Source organism: Triticum urartu, chromosome 2, assembly GCF_003073215.2.
Source record: "Triticum urartu cultivar G1812 chromosome 2, Tu2.1, whole genome shotgun sequence".
Taxonomy (NCBI): Eukaryota; Viridiplantae; Streptophyta; class Magnoliopsida; order Poales; family Poaceae; genus Triticum; species Triticum urartu.
Window position 1 is genome coordinate 679,973,970 of NC_053023.1, and position 19,764 is coordinate 679,993,733.

The 19,764-nt window shown below is 46.4% G+C and overlaps 4 protein-coding genes across 9 annotated transcripts; 1 reads left to right on the forward strand and 3 right to left on the reverse strand.

The window, feature by feature from the left end:
- Positions 1-840: 840 nt before the first annotated feature.
- Positions 841-3,698, reverse strand: LOC125539680 (probable L-type lectin-domain containing receptor kinase S.5). The gene has a single exon (XM_048703187.1). The coding sequence runs from the start codon at positions 3,128-3,130 to the stop codon at positions 998-1,000; it is 2,133 nt and encodes a 710-aa protein (XP_048559144.1). The 5' UTR covers positions 3,131-3,698; the 3' UTR covers positions 841-997.
- Positions 3,699-4,198: 500 nt separating this feature from the next.
- On the reverse strand, positions 4,199-13,393 carry LOC125539682. 6 transcript variants are annotated; one of them, XM_048703191.1, is made up of 12 exons: positions 13,151-13,393; positions 12,589-12,709; positions 11,780-12,133; positions 11,328-11,696; positions 10,749-10,817; positions 9,439-9,792; positions 7,319-9,352; positions 6,874-7,218; positions 6,506-6,793; positions 5,768-6,121; positions 5,100-5,645; positions 4,199-5,009 (listed from the first exon to the last, which is right to left on the reverse strand). In XM_048703191.1, the coding sequence occupies exons 2-7, from the start codon at positions 12,685-12,687 to the stop codon at positions 8,789-8,791; spliced, it is 1,809 nt and encodes a 602-aa protein (XP_048559148.1). In that variant the 5' UTR covers positions 12,688-12,709; positions 13,151-13,393; the 3' UTR covers positions 4,199-5,009; positions 5,100-5,645; positions 5,768-6,121; positions 6,506-6,793; positions 6,874-7,218; positions 7,319-8,788. The 6 variants fall into 6 exon arrangements, with proteins under 6 accessions (XP_048559148.1, XP_048559150.1, XP_048559147.1 ...); XM_048703193.1 differs by having other exon boundaries at positions 5,100-5,199; positions 5,563-5,645; positions 5,768-6,793; XM_048703190.1 differs by having other exon boundaries at positions 5,768-6,793; positions 6,941-7,218.
- A 117-nt stretch (positions 13,394-13,510) lies between these two features.
- On the forward strand, positions 13,511-16,135 carry LOC125539686 (protein MULTIPLE CHLOROPLAST DIVISION SITE 1). The gene is made up of 4 exons (XM_048703198.1): positions 13,511-13,869; positions 14,316-14,482; positions 15,113-15,500; positions 15,730-16,135. Exons 1-4 carry the CDS (start codon positions 13,651-13,653, stop codon positions 15,928-15,930), a joined length of 975 nt encoding a protein of 324 aa, XP_048559155.1. The 5' UTR covers positions 13,511-13,650; the 3' UTR covers positions 15,931-16,135.
- An 84-nt stretch (positions 16,136-16,219) lies between these two features.
- LOC125539685 lies at positions 16,220-19,746 on the reverse strand. The gene is made up of 6 exons (XM_048703197.1): positions 19,496-19,746; positions 19,089-19,149; positions 18,817-18,952; positions 18,323-18,650; positions 17,224-17,352; positions 16,220-17,006 (listed from the first exon to the last, which is right to left on the reverse strand). The coding sequence occupies exons 1-6, from the start codon at positions 19,584-19,586 to the stop codon at positions 16,489-16,491; spliced, it is 1,263 nt and encodes a 420-aa protein (XP_048559154.1). The 5' UTR covers positions 19,587-19,746; the 3' UTR covers positions 16,220-16,488.
- Between the last annotated feature and the right edge of the window lie 18 nt (positions 19,747-19,764).

Below are 19,764 nucleotides of genomic sequence, written 5' to 3' on the forward strand. Positions count from 1 at the left end.
TTTTATTCAAATTCAAAAAGGCCATAGGTATTTACATTATAAATAAAGTAATTCAGCTCGTTGATTCCCACCACTTAACCTTAGTTTATTCTATCTTCCCAGAGTTCCAGTTGTTGTTGTGTTCCTATTTCTCTATCAGCGATCCGCGTGCCACCACTAGCCTAACCGTCGACATGTCATCGCCCCGATCTTCCTTCTAAGCCCTCCTTCTTCGGCACCAACGAACCTTCCCTCTCCCCCGCACCCGCTACTATCAAGCTTTAGAGTTCCCTTCGCCAGTGACGCCGCGGCTAGTGGTGCCGTCCCCTTCTGGGGTCATTCCCTACTCGCCTCGCCTTGTCTAAGACACCGCGGCCGGTCGCATCAGCTTCGTCTCCGGCTCGGTGCTCGGGATATTGAGTCACGCAGAAATCATTTTCAGCCAACCGAAATTTAGCATTTGCTTTAAAGAAACCAGCAAGGCAGGAACAATAAATACTACAACGCAGAACATGAACGTTTGGTCTATGGGTGTATATACAACCTATACGAAAAAATAGTAATTAAATAAAAATTCTGAAAATATTTTTGAAATAAACTTCTTTTATAAAAGCAAAATTTTGGGTCAAGATAGTGTGAACAAAATAGTGTAAATAGTAACCTTTATTCTTGAAAAATTATATACTAGTGCAAAAGAAAGTCAGGTTGATTCTAATAAAAAAATTCTAAACTTTTCACATTTTTTTAATTATTACTTTCCCCCATATCAAGTGTATACACCCAGGAATCAAAAGGCATTTCCCCTACAACGCAATACTACCTCCGTCTCAAAATGTCCATCTCTTTTAAGAAATAAAGAAATGAGAATTTAATAGTACTAGATTCATCTCAAAATATAAGACATTTTTTTAGCTAAACTAGAAAGAATCATCTATCAATGTACATTTGATTCTGGTCATCTAAGATAACAACAGGAAAGACATCAATCCTGCAACGGTATTTCCATGCCCCAAATTTGTCACCTCCCTGAGATGGAACAGCTCATGGAGCAGAAGCTACTGTGCTGCCCGGCGTCTCCCGTGAACAGCAACCCGACGTCCGGCAGCTCCATCTCCTGCCGATTGCCACCCGGAGGCCAAACAAACGCAGGCTTGTTCAACGGGGGCTCCGGCGCGGGCGCTCCGTCGATCAGCACCTGCACGGCCGCCCTCATGGACGGCCTCTCCCTCGGGTTCGGGTGGCAGCACGCCAGCGCCAGTCTCACCGCGCAGTCCACCTGCGCCTGCTCGAACTCGCCGCCGAGCAACGGGGCGGCGGCGTGCAGCGCCTTCCCCTCGCCGTACAGCCTCCACATCCAGTCCACGATGTGCATCGGCGTGGCGTGTCGCCCTCGCCCGCCTCTCCAGTACTCCTCCTCGCCACCGCCACGGTGGTCGCTGTCGTGGACGTACTCGTACTGCACGGCGTTGCTGGGGCTCCTCCCGCTGACCACCTCCATGACGAAGACCCCGAACGCGTACACGTCGGTGTCGAGGCTGGCGCGGCCGGTGAAGAAGCTCTCGTACGCCATGTAGCCGCGGGTGCCGGCCACCACCTGCGTGGAGTGGTGCGTGGCGCCGTCGTGCTGGATGACGCGTGCGAGGCCGAAGTCCCCCAGCCGCGCGTTGTACTCCTCGTCCAGCATCACGTTGCTGGCCTTGACGTCCCGGTGCAGGATCCGCCTGCTGCTCCCGTGGTGCAGGTAGTCCAGCGCCGACGCCACGCCGCGGATGATCTTGTACCGCCGCTCCCATGTGAGCTCCGGGGTGTCCGTGGACGCCGACATCGACGACGTCGACGACGCGGTCCTCTCTCTGGCGTAGAGGAGCTTGTCGAGGCTGCCCATGGGGAAGTACTCGTAGACGAGGAGCAGCTCGCTCTTCTTGTGGCACCAGCCGATGAGCTTCACGAGGTTCCGGTGCGACAGCTTGCTGATGGTGTTCACCTCCGCCACGAACTCCTTCTCGCCGCGGTTGGAGTTGACGTTCGTGGACACCCGCTTCACGGCCACCTCCATGCTCATCCTCCTCAGATACCCGAGGTAAACGGTGCCGGAGCCGCCTCGGCCGAGCTTACGGCCGTCGCTGAAGTCGCCGGTGGCGTTCCTGAGCTCCCTGAGCTTAAACCTGACGGGGCCATGGGCGTCGATCATCTTCTCGAGGTTGCGGTACGCCAGCCTCGTCTGCCGCGTCAGCCTTCTCCACACGAGCAACGCCATGAGCAGCACGCCGACGGTGAGCGGGACCAGCACGGCGAGAAATACCTTCTGGCGCCTCAACCGATACCCACCGTCACCTCTGGCGACCGCGTCGTCGACCGTGGTGAAGTTCCAGGACTTGACCTGGTTCAGCTGTGCGAACTCGCCGGTGGAAGCCGCGAAACCCACGGAGATGTTGTCCAGGAGATACCGCGACAGGTCGGTGTACCAGGCGTAGGTGAAGGCGAGCCCCCCTTGCACCACGAGGACGCTCATCATTTTGCCGTCGTACTCGAATGTGACATCGACGTCGGCCCCCCTGGAGAGGACGATGGAGAAGTTGCTGAGCGGCATCTGCCCGAGGGACCGCACGCTGTTGAGGTCGAGTCCGACGTGGTTACCGTCCAAGTCGGCGTCGAAGCTCCTCCGCGTGTCGAACTCGAGCGCGACGATCCGGTTCGCCGGCGCGCCGTCGGTCCGGTTGTTGGTCAGGCCGAGCCACCGCCCGCTGCTGTCGCTGGGCAGGGCCGGGTTGTTGGTGAGGATGAAGGCCATGCCTTCCCCGGTGCCGTTCCTGGGGACGATGTTGAGCACGAACTCCGTCTTGAACGAGGTGAGCGCCGTGCGGTCGCTGTTTTTCCAGAGCTTGAGGGTGTCTCTGGCGTACATGACCCTCCCCGACCGGTGGGTCATGTCGCCGGCGTCGGGCGTGATCTGCAGGGAGCGGTTGGAGACGGTGGCGCCCGGGGTGAAGCTGAAGTCGGCCTCGCTGGCCGCGTCGAAGCTCTGGTACGCGAACCGCAAGGCGCTGCAGGTGCTGCCGCCGCCACCGCACAGGATGAAGAGGAGGATGGCCGCAAAGGCTAGCTGCAGGGTCATGCTGCGATCGGCCATGGCAAGTCGTCTCTGCAACATGGGATGGGATGGAAGACGAGGTGTGGTGGTGGCATATGTTGGGGTTGAGGAATTGCTTGCAGGGGAAATGTGGTAGCGTTGTCAGCCATGGCTGTCCATGAGGGAGGGAGGATGTATGCCGTACACAAGGACAGTGACAATGCTGCCCAGCCCAACGGTGTGAACCAGAGAAGTCCGGGGGTTCGACGACGGGCGCCAAATGAGACTTTGACTTGCGATGATGGAGCGGAGCGGAGCTGCACGCATGCTCGATTATGGAGCATCATCTTGTTAAGCAAGCAAGTACAGTGGAAGCTTGACGGAAATTTAAGAGTAGTAGGCGTCATCTTGTTAAGCAAGTAGTAGTAGTAGTAGAAGAAGAAGAAGAAGAACCTTGACGGAAATTAACAACGTCGACGTTCCAAGTTTCGACAGAAAAATGGTCTAGCCGATTCAGGCATCACTGCATTCTCGTCAGAGAATTATAGTAATAGTAATAGGGTTGTTATGAATGTGGCATGACTTCAGCCTGGCAAGGAAGGAACTCCTGTCACTCTCCGTGAAGTGATCAAGTCAAACATTTGCTAGCTGCCCCATCAGTCATCACCCACGAGCGCTTGGCCGCGTCCGTTTCCTCGTCGTCCCGATGATTGATTTCAACGGTGTAACGTAAACTGAATTCAGAGGTAAATTGGGGGATGGTCAAGCGAATATTCGTTTCTGAGCTCAGGCTCAGCTGATCCTGAAATCACAGCCGTCAGTTGGCATGTGGATGCGTGACCGATGTTGTATTGTGGTCTGTATAGCAGCTGTATGGAGGGAAAAATAAAGCCAGCCAGCAGGCGCATTAAATGAGTAGACAGCCGTGAGGGAGAGATGGAACAAGTAATTCGAGAATGGATCAGGCATTGTTCTGTGCCAGGCTGAGCCGCCTCCGGCACACTGACTCGCCGCATGAGCAGATCACCAGCTACCATGTGTCATCATCAATCTCACGCAAGCTAAACACTAGTCGACCTCACACTAAAAACGCACAGCTGGGATGCTGCATGCTCCTCACCATACGAAAACATTGTGCTTCCCCCAATCCAAACAAAGTGAATAACATTAAAGATATAGTACAGTCTACTCAATGATACATGAGGCCTCAACTCTAGTAACAGAGGAACAAGTGTGCAGCATTGCTCACCAGAACACACCGGAAAACCCTTAACGAGCAAGAATGAAAACTGGAAAATTTAACTATCACGTTTTATTGTTTCAAGAACCACCTAGCGGTCGGGTGCACGTGTTCCGGTGGTGCCCCTATGTACAACAGTTCTTGAACTTCCCCGACTTACGCGGTTGCTTTAGGGCATCCCCTCAATCAAGGTAGGTCGTTCGCTTGTGCCCTTTTCGACGACAAATGCCACAGAACCTCGTCTGGTTGCTCAGCCCCTTATACAGTGCCTTCCCCCTGCTATTAGTCGGCCTGTCGATACCCCTCTGCTTCTCTGGAGCAGCAGTCCTTGAAGTGCATTCACATTGGCCGAGAGGCACCCACTCTCGCCATTCCATGAAAATGCAACCCCTCCATTGCGAAGCTTTCCTAGTGGCAGATTTGCCAAATGGTCCTCAAAACCCAAACCATCCCTTTTCTGTACAGATGGTGCCCCACTCACCATCAATGAATTCAGACCAGCTCACATATGCTCAAACGCTTCTGCACTTGTGTCACCCAAGCAAACGACATCCATTGCTTGCATATACAGAGTCGAATACCTGCATGTGAATGATAGATTTACCGACTGGTTTTTCTGGTAATGAACGAGGTGCGCGGGCACTATGTTGCTTGCATCTTTGGTCCATCCATCACGATGTGTTTTGCGGGAACCTCCTCCAAGTGGAGAACATCCATCACCTAGACAAGATCGATAATTGGCAGGCAACTCAGAATCCCTATCTGAAAACACGCACAGTGACAGAGTATGAAATCTAGTAGCGGTTTTACCCTTAGTAAATGGCAGCATAACATTCCTGTGTGCTCAAATTGTCCGCACTCACACTCAAATTCCAATCCTTCGTCTCTTACTATCACCTCGTACACCACCCTACACCACACCACTAGAAATATGTTAAAAAACAGAGCATCATTTCTAACACAATATAAAGAATAATGAAACAAAAAAAATCAGAGGAATAGACTTGCATCAGAAGCACGCAAGCTTGACAGGGATGCCATGGTCACACGAGACCTCTTGATCGCTTCACTCTGAGGAGCCACTCCACTTGCTTTTTTTGGCTCACAAAAACTAGGAGCTGTACACCGTGAGCAATTTTATGGTCAACCACATATGATGTCCCGTCTACAACAAGTGAAGCAGAGCCAGGCTCCTCGCAAATTTCCTTCCAAGCCCAGTCAAATAACTGTCACTCGGTGATTGTGATCTATCCTGTGCTCGGCCACATAATACCTGTTGTCATCTGACCAGAGTAGCCTTATCATCGCCATGTAGCCGCAACGTGATGATCGACTGTTATCCCTTAACGGATTGTCCTTAACATCATACAAGCACGCACATGAGCGTCAGCATTCTGAATTATTTATAAAAAAACCACAAGGACCGAAAAAAAGGATATGTGCCGAAACAAAATTCAAAAAACTAACAACTGACGTACCAAACCACACAGCCGTACACAATTTCATGCATGCACTTCTCCCTCTGAACATTAAGTCTGCTCTTGCATATCAAACACCAAATCCACTTTCCCATGAGTAAGAGTTGTAGAAATCATAAGCCTCCTCAAGGGAATTTAAACGTCTGCTCTTGCATATTAAACACCAAATCCACTTTCCCATGAGTAAGAGTTGTAGAAATCATAACCCTCCTCAAGGGAATTTAAACTCATTCCGGTGGCTGGATGAGCGACAGCCCCCGACTTCTTGCATCATACGCCCGCAGAGAGGGCTCTACTGTTGAAACTCTGTTTGAGTCCCTGTCTCTTTCATCATGATTTTTGACAACCATTACCCTGCATAACGAAAGACTATAAATCAAGCGCCCAGGAAAAAATGTTTTGTTGCGACACATTAAATTTAAATTGTGCCACCCATTTAGACCAATATTCCTATATTTACTATCCCTAAATTAACTAACTAACACAACATCAGACTAAATTTTGATTGATACACTAATGCTGCATATCCAGATCAGGCGCGACAAAAAGCATGGCAAGAACAATTAAAGCCAATTAAAATCGAATTCTTCATCTAAAAAACAACTACATAGGCCAGAAGTAACGATGTATATCATATATCAAGTTCATGGAATTGATTTCTGCACAAGAGCGTGAGTTCATTTTTCACATGTAAAGGTTGCGAAACCATTAAACAGATTCGCCTAGTCACAACAATACATTTTCGTCCAAGAGCCACCGTTGTACTTTCCAAGGCCAACTCCTTCCTCACCCCCCTCTTCCAGCATAGTATCTGAATGCTGCAGCACATCCGAATCAGCCACAATCTCAGTCTCCCTAGAATACAGATCATCCAGCTTTTTTGTCTCTGTTGTGCCCCCTGAGTAGCTTCCATCCCCCGCGACCAGCTGAACGACTTGCTCACCAGCATCTTCTGAATCTCGAGGATGCCATTCGGCTAAAACTCCAACAGCAAACATGTTACCAATATCACCCCTCCTCGGCAACCTACAAATGCAGGATTCCAACCATCAGGCATCAGCTACCCTGGATCTAGCAAAAGGTAAATAAAAAGATAATGTCTGCACGGGGAAGGGTGTTGAATGCCTCGCCATATTTAACTGGACAGTACAAGCATTATTCCATTCAATCGACCTCTTCGAAGAAGAACTTGAGGCCTTCCATGGACGGAGACGCTTCTGCTATGTTCTTGCGTGGGTTCGAGACAGAAGATATGCGTCGAACAGGTGGAAGGAGGAGGATGAGGAAGAGCAACAGTGCCTGCTGCTTCGTCCCCGATCCAGTTAACCAGACAAAGTACTGGCCAGGCCAACTTCAAAGCACCACACCACAAACACCGTCCGCAGCACAGCGAGAGGGACTGGATCTGGGTGTTCTAGGCTGGCGGCGAACTCCTCCCCGGAGTGGGGAACCTACAGAATACGGACGGGCGTGGAGTCAGCCCCCTAGTCTGACAGCTTAGAAACAAATCTATGGAATCTCCAGATCTAAATCGAGGAAGGAGGCACTTACCTGCCGGCGACATCCAGCAAAAAATCTCGACCACCGCCTTCCATTAGTTCATCGCCGGCGAGAGACAGCGTCCGCCGCAGCTAATGAACGGATTTTGGTACGGTTGTCCTGGGGCTGGGGGCGGTGCGGGGGAATGGGGTGTGTTTCGGATGGGGCCTCAGCGGCTCAGAATTGACCACAACTATCTGGGCCACGGACCAAGACGCCCGCGTGCTCGTGGCCTGCAAGCGCATACGATTTGGGCCCATGACCATGCACTGTTCCATACCGTATACAGCCTGTACGTCCTTTTTCTAGCGCCTCCTGTCAGGCTGCTCAGAGCGAATTACTCGAATCCCAAGCGAGGGGTGGACGCCAGCGATTTCGGGCTCAGCTGAGCTCGAGCACCGAATCGCTGCGATCGGCAAGCTACAACATAACTACAAGCTGGCCTCCAGTGCAGTACGAGCGGTACTAACCGCGAAGCTTCGTAAGTCGATCGTAACCAACCACGCGTGCGTGTATGCACGTATCAATTATACTGGCAGGTACCCTGGTATTTTCCCAGGTACTCTATTGTTGAATAAATTTGCATGTTTTTCTCAACAAAAAATATAAAAATTATAAGACATCACCAGCTGCATCCGAAAGCTGGCAAGTACAGTACCAGCACCAGATATCATCTGCTGACAACTGATTATTAGTATTTGGTTGCTGTTGGAGATTTGGTCAGTGATCTTATCTACAAGTAGTGGTGTCAAAAACGCTCTTATATTATGGGATGGAGGAAGTAGCTGTTTAGTGCCTGCAAGGTCGAACTCTCCTTGCTTAAAATATGTGTATCTGTACTGTATCGAATTCTGAGTGCAAAACTGGTGTACGAAATTGCATTACATCATCACATGCCACTCATCAGTCGTCACTAGTAACATACCAGCAAGCGTCCCAACAACAGTATGGCAACAATGACCAAGTGAGCTGAGAACAGCATCAGTTGAAACATCAAACATAAAGAGGCTGTTTGGTTCCCGGCCATCGGTTGCCAGGCCAAACGTGTGGCGAGTCCCAACCTCCTGGGCGTGTGTTTGGTTTTGTACTGACGTTTGGCTTGCCACAATCTATACGGGCTTCTGCAGCAGATTTTTTTGCCTAAGGTGCGGCACTCGTTTTGTTCGCCACAGTTTCTACGGCGCACCATGGGTGTGGCCAACGCCTAACCTTAGTCATGGCAAATTAAGTCCCAAACCAAACAGGCCCAAAATTGCTTTGCCTTCCTGGTTCATCCTGCCATGCCTGCCTGATCTAACAGTTTAACAAGGCATTCAGCATGTGACATCCTCCAACTCCAATTATCATATACCAAACCATGGCATCTTCTAGCATGTACAGGATCGCGCATATAAAGATCAGCCGCATTCCTATGTTATGGTTCATACAAAAAACTACGAGAGAAGTATTACCATAGCCCAACCCTACCATCGTAGGTACCAACTAGACCGAGAGGTGGTTCTTGATGTACCTATTAACCCAGATCGTTTTGTGAGGCACACTAAGCTTGTCGAATGCCCTGGCAACGTGAGCATTCTCGCACAAATAAGCATAGTAGTGGGCAAGATGCTCCTGTTCAAACCCTGGGAGGCCCTTCATGTTAGCCCAAAGGTCGTCGGGGACATCAGTGTCTCTCCTACTGCACTTCTCTATTGCTTCTGCTAGGCGATCGAGAACACGGGTCATCGTACATAGCAGCCTGTCATCGTTTTTTACCTTGGCTTTCTTTGGTGGGGGTGGGGGAGGTAAGCTGTCAGACGAATCACCACTGTTCCCTTCATCGGTGCTTGTAAAAGACATTGCGGCCTCTTCAACACCCTTAGGAATAAGGGCATTCACCCCATTCAAGTTTTCATTTTCCATTCCATTCTCAGGCACGCCCCTAGCAAGAGACTCGTTGCTACTCCTAGCTGGCCTGGATGATGCCATGCCTTTGACAAAGATTGTCGCCATCTCACGATAGTTCTTAATTGGAGTGTTCAAGAAATCAGCATCATGATGGTGGTCCTGCCAAGTAATACACAGGAAATTGTTTAAAAAGTATATGCAGCAATGTCGTCACAGCCGGTAAACAGCATAAGCTTCAATCTTACCTTAACGTGAGCCGTGTAATGCTCATGATTAAGCACAATGGTGCAAGTATTTGCATCCCAAAGAGCGCCACTTAAACTCTTGAGTATGTTAACCTTTTTCCATATTTTCTTCCATTTCCTAAGATGGTTAGAAATCTGTGCAGCATTTACTTGAACCCTGAAATGCTCACTCAAAGCTTGAGCACAACTTTTAAGATGAACTTGCTTGAAAACATGAGAGGGTCTAGTTCCACCAGCCACTAGGTTAGTCAAGAACTGAAGCACAAAGGATGACATGGCATTTGTCCAAACAAGTTGCCCACCACCACCATTAGTACCCCCCATGTTATCCGCATGCTGTTCCGAGTTCATTCCCTACAAATTAACAACATGATCTGATTAAGAAAACAAGAATTTAGTAATAAACAATAATTTGCCAACCATATCATACAAATTATACAAAAGCAAAATTATACTATATGATAAAACAACATTTTACATATAGGCATTACAAACTAATGGTCATAGTGGTTTTGAGAGTCAACCGATATTTTGGCAAGGGATTGTTGAAATTTGAGCATGTCTCTATGATCATGTACTTCCTCCCTAATCCCTATGCAACCTATAGGAAAAATGTCCAGTGGAAAAGGAAACAGTATGTTGGGGAGGTGATGTTCTGCAAACATGTAAAATTTCAAATCAAGTTCACTTGAAAGGTATGAGCAAATTCAGCAATGAATGGTTGCAAACTGTAAACATCACTATTCATGCTGAATCTGTTTTTACATGCCTCCCAAATGATTGTGAGTTCGAACTTGACATTTTACATGTGTAGAACATCATGCTCCCAACATTTTACATGTGTATAGAACTATTATATTTATACATGGTTTCTATGGAGTTTTCATCATGACTTGGTTTCCACTTTCCCCGCTACCTACACATGTGAGGTGCCCAGGTACTTCCCAGTAGAATAAAAACAGTGGCTCTTTCCTTCCTTTGTGAAAGAACACAATTGTGATGCAACTATGGCATTGTCCACTTGAGTAGTGAAGGGGAAGAATGGGATTGCATCATCAAGAATTCAAATTGACACTCAACATTTGATATCGGCGGCTATAGGAGGTTAATATCCTTTTTACAAAGCTACCCCAAACAGTCAATGCCAAGGACCTCTGGCTCTAGCTAGGTAAGTGGTGTCCCTTATAAGGGATCTACCAAATAAAAATGAGAAGCCGACTGAAGCAATTGCTAGCATGCATTCTATTTATTTTGTTGTGACAGTGGGATGCAACTCCTTGTGTGGTGAAAGCACTTTGAAGAAAACTTACATGTGATATACCCACGTCTGGTTGCATAGCTGGAGCATCGCGTTGTTGTGATAAATCCAAGTGAGACATCTGGGATAAATAAGGAGATGCTATTTTGTTGAGAAAGTATAATCATAATACAGGTTTAATTTAGTAGCAAACTGCAGCATTCAAATTTCACATAGAAAAATCAATACATCAAGGCAGGCATTATCTTCAGAGAATAAGAGTAGGTCTATGCTGTATGTATCATGATGAAGTAAGCATGACAAAGAACTCTTGTCACTGTCCATCAGGTGATCAAGTTGAATATTTGCAAGTTCCCCAATCATCAACATTTTTTCACATCATCTGTGTTTTTTGTATTTCTCTAAATGATTGACTTCTACATATAATTTGGAGATAAATTGGTGATCAGGGTCCAGATGCTAACTGCGAGACCATAGGTATCCAGCTGTAACAATTGATACTAGCTGCGAAAGTTTGTAACTACCACATTTCAGTTAGGACTACTCCATTTGTTGAATAACCTTTTAGAATTTAACCAAATATAGCTGAAACTATACAAGTACAATCAATATTATTTGGGCATGTCATCACCTTGGCCTTCTTTGGTGGTGGTAAACTGCCAGAGGGATCACCAAAGTTTCCTTCATCAGTGTTAGTAAAAGATTGTGTGGCCTCTTCACAGGTTTTGACATTCTCGATCACAACTATAGCAAGAGGGTCACTCGCTTCATTAGTTTTTCTGTTTTCCATTTCATTCTCAGTCACATTTGTAGCAAGAGGGTCACTCTCCCCATTGGTATCTTCATTTTCAAATTCATCATCAGCCACGTCTGTGGAAAGAAGCTCATTGCTACTCCTGCTAGCATATACACCTGAAACCATACCGTTACCACAGATTGTAGCCATCTCATGATAGTACTCGATCGGAGTGTTCAACAAGTCGGCATCACTATGGTGGTCCTGCCAAGTAATACACAAAATATTAGACAAACAGAAGCAACAATGACACCACGATGTGGAAACAACATACGGTGCAATCCTACCTTAACGTGACTGGCGTAATGCTCCTGATCAAGCACAATGGTGCATGTATGCTCATCCCAAAGAGCACCACTTAAGCTCTTGAGCTTGTTAACCCTTCCCCATATTCTTTTCCACTTCCGAAGGTGGTTAGAAATCTGAGCGGCAGTTACTTGAAGCTTGAAACGCTCGTTCAAAGCCTTTGCACAGCTTTTATGATGAACTTGCCTGAAACTGTTGGAGGCTCTAGTTCCACTAGTCACCAGGTTAGCCATGAACTTAAGCACAAAGGACGACATGGCAGTTGTCCAAACAGCCTGCTTGCCACTACCGTTGTTACCCGGCATGTCATCGGCATGTTGTCCCAAGTTCATTCCCTACCATAACAATTACAGATCTGATTAATAAAGCAAGAATCTGGCAACAAATTAAATCCATGCATAGCACGAATGTGAGAAATGTACGGCAAAAGGCAAGACATGCAATACATCAAGCACTTGAAATTCCTGGCTGCAAAACTGCAATTTCCATCAATGAGACCTTGCACAGATTGTTCACATAAGACTACCATTGCAGCAATTTCTAAATGACATAAAAAAGACTGCAAGACTAACTGCACATTAACTGAATAATGAAACTAAGGAATAGCAATTTCCAAAATTATGCAGAAAAAATCAGTAAACAATGGTTTTGGTTGCTCAACCGTCAGGAACATCACGGCGAAATCGATTGGATTCGATTGCAATCGGATCAAATCGAATCCAATCCTAGTACTCACTAAGCACAAACCCTGAACTACATCTACGAGCAAAGGGGAAACAATGAAACATACCGGAGCGGTGGCCGTTGGAGTGTAGGCCGGCTGAAGAGCGAACCCTGGCGGGAACACAGGAGCGCCCGAAGAGGATGACTCGGCTACCACCAGGGGCATCCCCGATGCGCCGGCGCTCCTACTGAAAAGGGGACCGTCGTTCATATAAGACTACCATTGCAGCAATTTCTAAATGACATTAAAAAAGAAGACTGCAAGACTAACCACACATTCACTGAATAATGAAACTTCGGAACAGCAATTTCCAAAATTACGCAGAAAAAAAAATCAGTAAACAATGGTTTTGATTGTTCAGGCGTCAGGAACGTCACGGCGAAATTAACTGTCTGCCTGCACCTGTTGCAGCAACATGTCTAAACCGCCTGCGTACACAACGCAGTATTTGTCTTTTGCCGTATTTGGGAGCGAATGAAAATGTGTGGATGGGGAACCCTGAAGCTACAACGAAGAAATATTGACTAAATACCGTTTGCACCCACAAATATGCATATAAGCGTCCATGTAATGTACTGTATATACATCAACAAATAGAGATACAATCGCGTGATTTGGTGTCCCATACCTAGGGCTGCCGGACCCCGGTCGCCGCCGGGCACCTCGCCGCGCTGATAAGGGGATACGGGGCGGGGAAGCTTGGAGGGGGGCGAGCAGCTCCGGGGCGCGTCGCCTACCGGCCGGCGGAGGGAGGTGGGTGGGGGAACGACGGGACGGGATGGGACGGGTCGCGCTCGATCCAATCCCGAATCGTTTGGTTCATCTCTCTCCAGCCGTATGCATCGCTCGGTCCAGCATCAGCATATTCCTCCGACGGATAGGACAAGACAACCCTGGGCCTCTGGGTGATCTCGGCTGTCCGTTCTTTTATGGACGGTCACGATGCGTCTTCTCCGATGCTTCGGCTCCATACAGGGCCGGCCCAGGCCCGCTGCGAGTGACCTTCTGCGATTTCCATTTGCTTCCTCCGTCTTCTCCATCCCCCCTCCCCTGCTGCCGACCATCCCTGAGCACTCCCAGTCCCAGGCCATTAGCCTAGCTAGCTACCCCCTCCATGCGAGGGCGGCAATGGCGCCCGCCTCCGCCTCCTTCGCCGTCTCCCTCTCCGCCCCCGTCCGCTTAATTCCGCCCAGATGCTTCCGCGGTAGGCCGAGGTGGTCCCGCCCAATCAGGGCTTCGAGCGACACGAAGGGCGCCCCGAACGGGGAGCGGAGGATCGGGGCTCTGGAGAGGAGGGTGGGGGATTTGAGGGCGCTTGTCGCCTCGGTGCCTCCTGCTGTTGTCTCGGTAACACGGCCCGTCTCTTTATTTCTGCACATTTGGACTGTGAGGGTTGGCCACTGTCAGTTCTGAACCGTGGTTGCTTGTTAGATTTAGCGCTTGTTGTGCATAAAATGTAGTTAGCCTAGTAAGCAAAATGTGGCAGATGTAAAGAAGATAGGTTCGTAGGTGACATTTAGTTCACTGCTCATGAGCAATCCCCAATGCGTCAGGGATTCAGGGGAACTGGTTAAGCTTTGACCCCCAGGAGTCACATGGCTTTTGACATTTTATGCATTTTGGGCAGCTTGAGATATTCTATATGGCCTTTTTATTTTTCTTTACAGCATAATAAGACCTAAATTATCTCTTCGCCAGTACCCAATACTTTACCATGTTATAGTCATGTGATCATGTCGTATGCTGTTCCATCTTTACATAACAAATACTCTCTTGTTTATCTTTTCATGCAGATCAGGAAAAACATTGGACTAAATTCCATTGCCGGTTTCGGTTTCGGCATTGCATTTTTGGCTGCTCTCGCAAGACAGGTCATCATAAGAACTCAACAGCAAGATAGTAGTGGTTCTGTTTCTGATCTAGTAAGGCGCGGGCATCTAAAATCTGGGCAACGTGGGATGTATGTCTTGCTATCTTGTCAAACTTCAGTTTGGATTCCCTTCTGCACTATCCGCCATAGTTTTTCATATGACGATTTGGGCTTTAGAGGTTTACTCATATGTGTATTTAGGAAGACAGTACAGAAACCTATTTTTCTTGGAATATGTGGTTTGACTACATCTTTTATTGCTCTAAATTATAATGAATTCATACTCAAATCCACTTTTGATGTTATGCTTTGGAATTGGTTGTTTTTCTAAGAACATTTTATTGTATTCTGAATCATGTTTACAAAACATTCAGAACTAATATAACTTGTTCATGTGAAACTATAGGGGGTGAATTCTTCTCTGAGGAAGAACTGTCATCTTTTTCATGTGTCTAGTAACTAGCTTTATGCCATTGTAAATCCATGTCTCACTCTTGTTGGCTGCTATGGAAATTGTAATATTACTTTATGTGACTAGTGGTAGTGATCATGGTCAATAAAACTTTAGGGATAGACAAAAATTGTTATGCTGGTTTCCAAGCCTACTTTTAAGTTTTAACCCATCTTTTTCTTTTCTTTTTTTGTGAAAACTCTTCTGCTGTAATTGTCTAGTATTCTCTTGAAATCGTGCAATAATTTTGACTAAGGCAACTCCTGCAGTGCAAAGCCACGTGTGTACAATGATCCTTTCAATAATTCATTAGTCAAGATCGATGAAGATACTTCTACTGCTCAGATGTTTGGCAAGGAGTACCGCATGGCTCCTGTCCGGCTTACAAATGAACAACAGGCAATGCATCAGAAAAGGAGATCACATGCATATCAGTGGAAAAGGCCCACTGTGTTTCTTAAAGAAGGTGATCCCCTGCCACCAGATGTCGATCCAGAGACAGTTAGATGGATTCCAGTAAACCACCCATTTGCTGCTGGTTCGGTTGAAGTAGATGAGGAGACTGCCAAAAGGAATGTTTACCAAAAGGATGGCGTCCCGTCCCGTGTAAAAGCCGAACATGAAGCGTTGCGGGCAAGGCTAGAGGCTTCAAATGATGTGAGTGTTTGCAATTAACTTGGTATCTTAACTTGCCCGATGCCACAATCCAGAAAAAAGTATGCTACTATTTCAAATTAATATATTGTTTGCAGATCTCTCTGCAGGCAGGATAAATGAGTTGTTTTAGAAGTTTGAAGCTCAATCTGATAACTGAACTAGCAATAGTTTGATTTGTTTTACCATGCTGTCTGGAAAAACTCTCCCTGATCTCTACCATGTTTCGCAGGTAACACCATTCTCTAACGGTCCAAGGGGTATGCAACATAGTGCAAGATCATCGAAGTTATCAGACGAGCCATCTGGGAATCTGCAACAGTCTAAACCTGACATGGTGAATGACCAAAATGGCCAACCAATGTTAGAGCCTGAGCCTGAGCCCAAGAGCTCTGACAACGGTTCACTATCAAAAAGCTTGGAAGGACAGTAACGGTGTGAATTGTATAAACCCTTCGGCACTTCGTTTTGTTATGTAGTGTTGTCAGGTTTTAGCTGTAGATAGAGGAGTTTTGGAACAACAGATTTACGTATTGAACACATGATATGGAGCAGTGTTATTGTTATGTGCTGTTGTATATCTGATATTTTTTTTGCCCGAAGATCTCCAGATGCACGATCTCATTTTCAGCCTCTTAGAACCATGCGATAATTTGGTAGGATGCTCTCATTTATCACTCATATTTTTGCGCAATTCAACAGTAACGTAACATTCGATAAGCTACATATACAACAGCTAGTTGATTCAAGAATCAAGAGGAATAAAATTCTTAATGATACAGCACAAACCCTATAACGGTAGAAAGTATGAATAACTCTACAGAAGGTAAATGACTAAATATCTGGAAGGACTATGAGTACAAAATTTGTGTTGGTGGGAAATGGCATCAGGATTTTATAAAAAAAAATGCCTAGGTGGCATGATGCCGATCTCCCTATACAAATAGGCTTGCCATAACCTGTAATCCTGTGTGAAGATAAGAAATTTGGCTTAGACAGCATGGAAGCCCTCGTCGTCACTATCACCAAACATGGTTGCCATTTTCATGGCTATCTTGGCAGCCATCTCCCTCCTTTGGAAGTCAGGAACGAGCCTTAGGTTGGAGCGCATGTTGCCAATCTCTGACATTAGTCGCTCCAGATCATCTACGCCATAATGATCATCCTCAAACAGTGCATTGACCTCTGGGGTGTCAGTTCGCTGGTCCTCAGAAGTATCTGCTCCAGTGTTATCCACATGATTACTACTATCTTCAGTTGCGTGACTCTGAGTTACAGGATTTTCTTCAGCAGGTTCTGTAGATCTGTCATTTGGAAGAGGGTTGGGCGCCGAAGAACTAGCATTGCCGTTCACAACTTGCTGTGTGTTGTCCTGCATAGATTTAGCTTCATCCAATCCTTCCAGGCTTCTTGATGTACTCGATTCACCGATGAATTCCCATTGCTCATCAGATGCATGGGATAGGACCTCGTAGTCAAATTCATAAGTCAATTCATCATCTGTAGATTCTGTCAGTAGAAAACAGAATACTTAAGGCCAAATACAGGGTTCTAAATTCAATAATGGAACTGTGGAGGGCAAGATATTCTAATTATCAAAATCGCTCCAGCTTTGCACATCATATGGTTGTTTGTTAGAGCAAGCATGACTCATCACAAAACCATGGCGCTAATTTAACAATTTATGGTTAAACGTGTAATTATATTGTTTTCTTATATAACTCACCATCTTTTTCGACCAAGGATGGAGTAGTAATTTTATTTCCAGATTTCAGAATCATTCCAGGCCACATGTGTGCAGAAAGGGCTCCAAAGAGTCGCTCTAGGCCTTGGCTATCACCATCCACTGATAGGCCTGTTGGTAATTATAAACAGACGACAGTTCAGAATTGAAAGAGCATCCAAAAGATCTATTTAAATACAAGCAATATTCAACTTTGGATAGAAATTAGGTTCCTTTTATTAGACTCCATCAAACAATTATAATAAAATTTCATAATTCACACACAATAAAAACAGCCACCGATGCCATGCATGTGGATCAACCATTTAACTTGTTAGCCTTTTGGTGTATGGCATTTAATACTAAGCGGTAATACGGTATAAAACAATATGTACTTGAATTGCCTTTTCAATTTTGCAGGTTCAGACATAAATTACCATGAAAAATACCAAATGCAATTTGATCAACAGACCAATACCAACATAAAATGTGACTTTTAATTAATTGGGTGCTACTGATCTCCAAGATACTACAGCGCTGAAAAATAAATGGGAATCTGCATAGGCCAAATTTGGTCTGGCTTGAGTTTAAGCTTACAAAGGCTTAAATCTTCCCAAACACGGTTCTGCTACATGCATTTTTCAGAGAAGTTTAAGCTTCATGACCTTTTCTACTAAGAAGCTCAATGTCCAGAGCTTCACTAAGAAGGCAAGCTTATGATGCCACTAACAAAACTTAGGCCCTCCAAGAAGGATCATAATCACCACAGAAAATTGTCAAGAAAAGCACAGTGCTAAGTGAATCATACACAATAGAGATGGTAAATAAATGTACGATGGTGAAAAGCAGGTTGATGGCACCCCAAAGTGTGATCCAAAATAGTATGTAGAAGTATGTTAAGTATCAGAAAAAACACACATGAGTAAGAAGTCATAAGAGAGCCAATTGACTTGAAGATGAGCACTATCATTATATACTAAGTGCGCACCTAATTAGCTGATCTTCAGTTTAAAACACATGGTAGGGTGAGATGATGGTAAAAGGTAAAAATACTGTGGTTTTGTCGAACAATTGCAGCCCACAGGACAACTTAGTTACTTACATTTGTCAAAGTCAGCATTGGAAGCACAAGCTTCAATATACTCAATATTCTGCTCAATGCACCACTGCAAAGTGGAGTCTCTGATCTCTATTTGTGGTTCTTCCTCTGATAACAAACCACAACCTTCATTTTCATTTATCCCAAAATCCAAATATTCAGGGTGTGGATCACTACTTGACTCGCCAATCTTTTGCATGCGCCTCCTGTATTCCACATGCGCACCATGGCCAGGCACAAGATCTGCTTTATTTCCTATGCACAGCAGAACTTCAAACCTCTGAACATCAATATTGCCAACCCAGTTTCGGAGGGTAAGTAAGGACGATTCCTGCATAATTGCTGAGACGATTAGCCTACTGCAGAATTGAGGATCAAACAATTGAACACCAGTAGTTACAAGGTTCAAAAGAGCTAAATAAAGGAATTTGGAGTGAGAACGGAACTAGAAATAACAGCAGGAATCAAAAAATGTGTGACGGGTTCACTGTTCTGACATCATTCATATCGAAGACCATAACAAGAGCAGCCAATTGGTCCAGATGAGGTAGTGAGCCGACAGAAAACCCTTCCTCAAGATGTGCAGTCCAAATGGAAAGATCAGCAGAGTAGTACTTCGTGTCAATTTTCCACCTGGATACCAATCAATAGCAACAGAGGTTCTGTCAGATACCAGCTTAACTGAAAACTAGGTCCACTAATTCTGCAAGTACACTCCATCACTCATACACAACAGAGTGATTCAACGTGTAGGCATTCAAACACATACCCCTGACAGAGCACACCTGACGACAAATCGGATGTGTCCGGCACTTCCGTCCCAATCAACCCTGCAGTTCATGATGATATGGAAATGATAAGACATAAGTGGTGGATGTGCCAAAGCATATAAACCTAAATCTCCACAAAGGAATTTTGTCAAGCCAGTGATGAAACTGAAAATGGAACTAAATTATCAGCTAGAACACACTTGATTCTCGGATCCTCCCCTTCCCCGTCAACTCCACATTAACTATTTCTCGCACTGAAATCGGTAATCACCAACAGACCACGAAATCTTCTCACTAGCAGCAGGATGTAATCAGGAAACGGCGGATTCGAACCCTAAACGCGTATCCCAATCAGGACATGTACAGATGTGAGATGGGGGGAGTGCGAGAGGGGGCGGGATCTCACGGGAGAGGATGGTTCGCTTGCCCACGCCGGGGGCGCCGACGAGCAGGACGCCGGGCCGCGCCTCCAGGGATCCGTCTCCCCCCTCCTCCATGGCCTCGCCCCCAAACCCTGTACCCTAGCGCTGCTCCTCCTCGCCAGGCGTGGGATCGAGCTGGGGCGCGCCTCGCGAGCAAGGACAGAATCAGAGAGACGCAGACGACGGAGCAGAGCTACAGAAGGCGGGTGTGCAGGCAATGCGAGGAACACTTTACGCTTTCACATTTGGAAAA